Below are 4575 nucleotides of genomic sequence, written 5' to 3' on the forward strand. Positions count from 1 at the left end.
GTGGGTACAATTAGCAAACGAAAACTGCGAGTCAAGGGAAGGGGGCTTACTTTAGTAATTTGTTAATGTGTTAAAAGATCTTTCACACATTAACTAAGTGAAATAATTACTATGAAATTGAATGATTTATAGTTTTAATTTTTGAAGAACCGGATCAACTCCCTCATTTATTTTTAAAGAATATAATATTATTCATTGATCGCTCTTCACAGAATTCAAGTACATAACAACGTCACCTTTATTTTTATTAGTTTCTATCAAGAAAGATAAGCAGCTTTACTTGGAACTGAAAATATTTTCTCAAGTGCCCACCAATTCCTAATATTTGTTCCGTTTGAAATAAGGTTTGTTAATATTATTAAGGCTGCACTCCCCCATTCCGGACCTGCCTAAGCCTTAAATCAAGCCATAAATGTGGGTCATAAATGACACCATTCTCTCTCTTTTAAACTTCTTTATGTCTGCATCTACTAATACTTTCCGACTTTATTGAATCACCTACTGATTGGTTATCTGGTCTCGCCCGGATAACCGATAAGGTGAACAATATCGCCAGACCAAGTACCGGCTACGATCAGACTAGGTTAGTACATTCTAGCAGCTCTAACGACATGGACGGTAAGCCCCAAGGCGCATACCTTTATTCCCATGGAATCCTCTGATTAAAGGACACATTCCCCTATCCGATGCAGGTCACAATTGGCTTCACTTCAGCCACGGCGCTATCCCCCAGGCAGCCGTTGTTGCTGGCCACGACTCCGATGGCGATACCATCTACATTGGCCGTGCCTTCTACTGCAACGATATGCTGCCAGCCAAGATTATTCCCAACAAGGGAAAGGCATATGTGGCCTATGCCAACCAGGAAGTGGAGCTGGAGAACTATGAGGTCCTGAGCGGCTCCAACTACGAGTGGCTGCCGGCGGAGAACGGCGATGTGCCGGACGGAGCTGTGCGCGTGGGACAGAATGTCGACGGGGAGACGTTGTATGCCGGAAGGGGATACCATTCCGGCAGCTTGACCGTGGGCAAGGTGCATCCATCCCATGGCTGCCTGTACATTCCCTACGATTCCGAGGAGGTGAAAATCTTTGCCTACGAGGTGCTGTCGCGTCGCATGGAGGCGAGATAAGTGCTTCGGTTACTACCTGTTAATCACAAATAAATTCATTAACTTTTTTAGAAGCTAGTGAGATCTAATCGGTTTTTAGTTGGTCATAAAACTTCATTATCTCAGTTGTTATTTTAAATGATTGCCAAGGTGTTTTCGGTTTCTATATATATAAAAACAAATTTCTTGGAATAACATGGGATAAAGCTTCCGAGTACCTTGATATCGCAGTTTTCGAACATCGCCCAATTATGCAGGAAACAGTTATAAGTTAACAAAACCAAAAAAATAATGATGTTGAAGTAAAGCCACTCTCATTAACGGCTAGGTTCTAAACTCGCTAACTTACACGTGTAGCCTAATTACCTAATTGTAAAGTCTAACTAAATTTTGATACGAAGGCAGGCGGAGAACCAATAGGACCAAACTAAACAAAGGCTAGGGAATCGACGGCAATAGATTTTGATAAACGCAAAACGAAACATCTCGGTGATGTATCGAAACATTTTTAGTTGGAATTGTTCGTGTTTAGTCTATTACTTTTAAATATTTTTCGGACTAAGCGAGCTTGCAATGGTTTCTGCAAATGAAAAATCAACAACTATGTATAAACAAGTGGAGGAGTTTTTTGATAAAACTGAATGAATGCGAAATTCAGATGGTTCACATTTTTCTCTCTGCTGAAATCGCTTGCTTGCAAACGCAAAACTAAACGCAAACTAATCAAAAGCAAACAATTTAAATATACGAAAGCATTATGCACCTAACAAAGACCTTATAATAACAACATGAATATCGCCATACGATTTTATGAATTCGTTATTTAACATAGCTGTCTTGAAATTCTGTTTAAAAGTCGGAGATTGAAAGCTATATGGCATTTTTTCATCTTGCTATTATAAGGTATTTGCATCCACTATTGGCCAGCAAGAAAGGCGACTTATTCAAACCCTCTCTCACATACACACAATGAACGACCAAGCAAAGTTTGTAAAAAGAACACAAGAGTACATTAAACGTTTCATGGCAAGCCAGTTGCTAAGCATTTTTGAAGGCAAATGTATCTAGCACTTAAGGAGAAACTTTATATATATACAATTGAGGTGGATTAACGGTAATTAGATAAACTAGATAACGTCGCTACTTGAACTAATCAAATTTAATTGAAAATCGAAATTGTTTCTCTTGCATTTAAATGCGTGCATACGACCTTTTCTAGAGCAAACACTTTTGGGCAACTGAAACTATCATCATTTCTGAATAAAAAACTGCATACATATATTGAAAATTCTATGAGTTTCACTACAACTACGCGTATTTACAAACGAGGGGGGTAAGCTCCTTTAATCCAGCAAGGTCTTCACATAGTCGGCATCTTCTTGCACAAATTTCTCGGCCTGATCTGCCGGCACCTCTACGGTTTTATAGTTGTCCAAACCTATTTCCTCCTCTTTTCTGAAAATTAAGATGGTTTACGTGGGTTATGGATGTTTAGGGGTTAATAAAAGTCACTTACTTAATCAGGATATCCACCACGTTCTCGCAGGCCAGCAGGCAATCGCTGTCCCTGCCCACCTTGGCCTCCCATTTGTGTAACTCGCGCAGGATCTCGTAGGTGCCCTTGGCCCTCAGAATCTCCCTGCTGCGACGGGTGGAACATAGCTGTAGCAGGCACTCCAGGAGCATTTTACGCAGGTCGGGATCCTCTTCACGGGCCTTGCTTTCAGGAAGATACTGCAAAGGTAAGGGAACGCTTTTATCCGAAGAATCTCTTGGGTATTAAAGCTACTCACCTGCAGCTCAATGGGCAGCTTGTCGTTGTCTTCATCGCTGAACTCCTCAGGTCCGCACAGTGGCTGCAGTATGGCCACCAGTATGCTATCCTGTTCGTTAAGGATCACATCGTGATAGACCGCATCAAAGCAGACGTTTTTCAAGATGCCAATGGTGCCGCCTCGCCTGACCACACTGCCCTCAAATGAGGCGAAGGGCAGCAGTTTCTCTAGCAGCTTGTAACGATTGTGGCAACACAGCTCCCTGCCGCGCGGCACCTGTGTGAGGTTGCAGAAAATGGGAGCCAGATAGTGCAGCTTGCACTTCTTCTTGTTGTAGTCCAGCTGGGCGAAGGCCTTGGCAAGTCGGGGAAGCGTCTGATCGCCGCGCTCCAAGATGTCCAGAATTTCGTGGACCAGCGACTCGACGCGGGTCAGATTGCTGAGAACCATGCTCCAGGGATCGGCTAGAACCGATTGCTCGTCTGTTATAGCCTTGGCGGCCACGTCTACGATGGGGAATGTCTGGGGAAAGGGAATATATATTAGACAAAAGGTTCTTATTTGTATTTAAGGTATTTGAAACCTACTGGTTGCACTTTCTTGGCCAGCTGGAACACTTGAACGGCTCCTTCCTCCTCGGCGGTCAAGTTTATCAAAGTCAGCACTGCGTCTTTGGCCACTGTGGTGTTATCGTCATAGGTCAGACCAAATATCGCCATTAACATTTCGTCCAGCGAAAGTATGGCGGATTTTCCTTCCTCGCTACCAGTTAAGCCTTTAAAAATGGAAAATTGTAAAGTTTTCCCGGTGTGACGTCACAATTGGTCAAAACAAATGCACGTGCAGACAGGTTGCTTTTGTTTTCTTTTAAAACTTACTTAAAACATGTGTCAGGGCCACTGCCTTGAGGTCCAGTCGTTGATTGGGCTGCATAAATTGTACTAGCTCTTTTACTGTGTCCATTTTAATTGTTTTTATCACTAAATTTAAGACTAATTTGTTTCTATTTTGCGAGGCGTGTTATTTTTTTTTTTGAACAGCTGTATAGTATGACCGAAGCTCTTTTATGATACAAAACCAATAATAAGCAGTGCAAGCAGTTCAAAGTCTGTTTAAGTAATACGCACAAAAGGTAAATGCTATGAGGCAACCAGCTTGTGACACGCAACATTCAAGTAACCCAATAAACAAAATTAATCTTAATATGTTACAGGGTATTATAAAGCATTCCAAAGCTTAAAACACAGCGAAGGAGTCATTTCCGACCCCATAAATCATATACATTATTGCTCAGCATCAACAGCGGAATCGATCTAGGTATGTCCGGAAGAAAACAAAATTTTTAAAAATTTTCCATTTTTTGAAAATTTTATAAGGGGTTACATCATTAAAATTGTCAAAAATGGACAAAAAATTAAATTTTCTGAATTCTAAAATTTAGTATACAGATTTGTTAGCCATATAAAAACTATCACAGAACAGCTTTCCAAATTGAATTTAATTGATTTTTGGTTAAGTTATGAGATTTTTAAATCTGATCTTTACTTAAAATTCTTATATAAAAATATATATATAATATATATATATATTTAAAGGTAATAATATAGAGATATTTTATTTTTTATTGTCCGTCATATTTTGCTATCTTAAAAGTAAATTAAAAGCCTTGTTTTTAATTTAATTAATTAA

General features: G+C 40.1%; 2 protein-coding genes across 2 annotated transcripts; one reads left to right on the forward strand and one right to left on the reverse strand.

Moving 5' to 3' along the window:
- Nucleotides 1-497: 497 nt before the first annotated feature.
- Nucleotides 498-2399, forward strand: LOC110186160 (pfs47 receptor). The gene is made up of 2 exons (XM_020955211.2): nt 498-618; nt 693-2399. The coding sequence occupies exons 1-2, from the start codon at nt 612-614 to the stop codon at nt 1130-1132; spliced, it is 447 nt and encodes a 148-aa protein (XP_020810870.2). The 5' UTR covers nt 498-611; the 3' UTR covers nt 1133-2399.
- Nucleotides 2365-3970, reverse strand: LOC110186159 (co-chaperone protein HGH1 homolog). The gene is made up of 5 exons (XM_020955210.2): nt 3765-3970; nt 3474-3661; nt 2905-3408; nt 2628-2845; nt 2365-2566 (listed from the first exon to the last, which is right to left on the reverse strand). The coding sequence occupies exons 1-5, from the start codon at nt 3847-3849 to the stop codon at nt 2455-2457; spliced, it is 1107 nt and encodes a 368-aa protein (XP_020810869.2). The 5' UTR covers nt 3850-3970; the 3' UTR covers nt 2365-2454.
- Nucleotides 3971-4575: the final 605 nt, after the last annotated feature.

The sequence above is a fragment of the Drosophila serrata genome, unplaced genomic scaffold, assembly GCF_035046125.1.
Source record: "Drosophila serrata isolate PLE 108 unplaced genomic scaffold, ASM3504612v1 contig_382, whole genome shotgun sequence".
In the NCBI taxonomy this organism is placed as follows: domain Eukaryota; kingdom Metazoa; phylum Arthropoda; class Insecta; order Diptera; family Drosophilidae; genus Drosophila; species Drosophila serrata.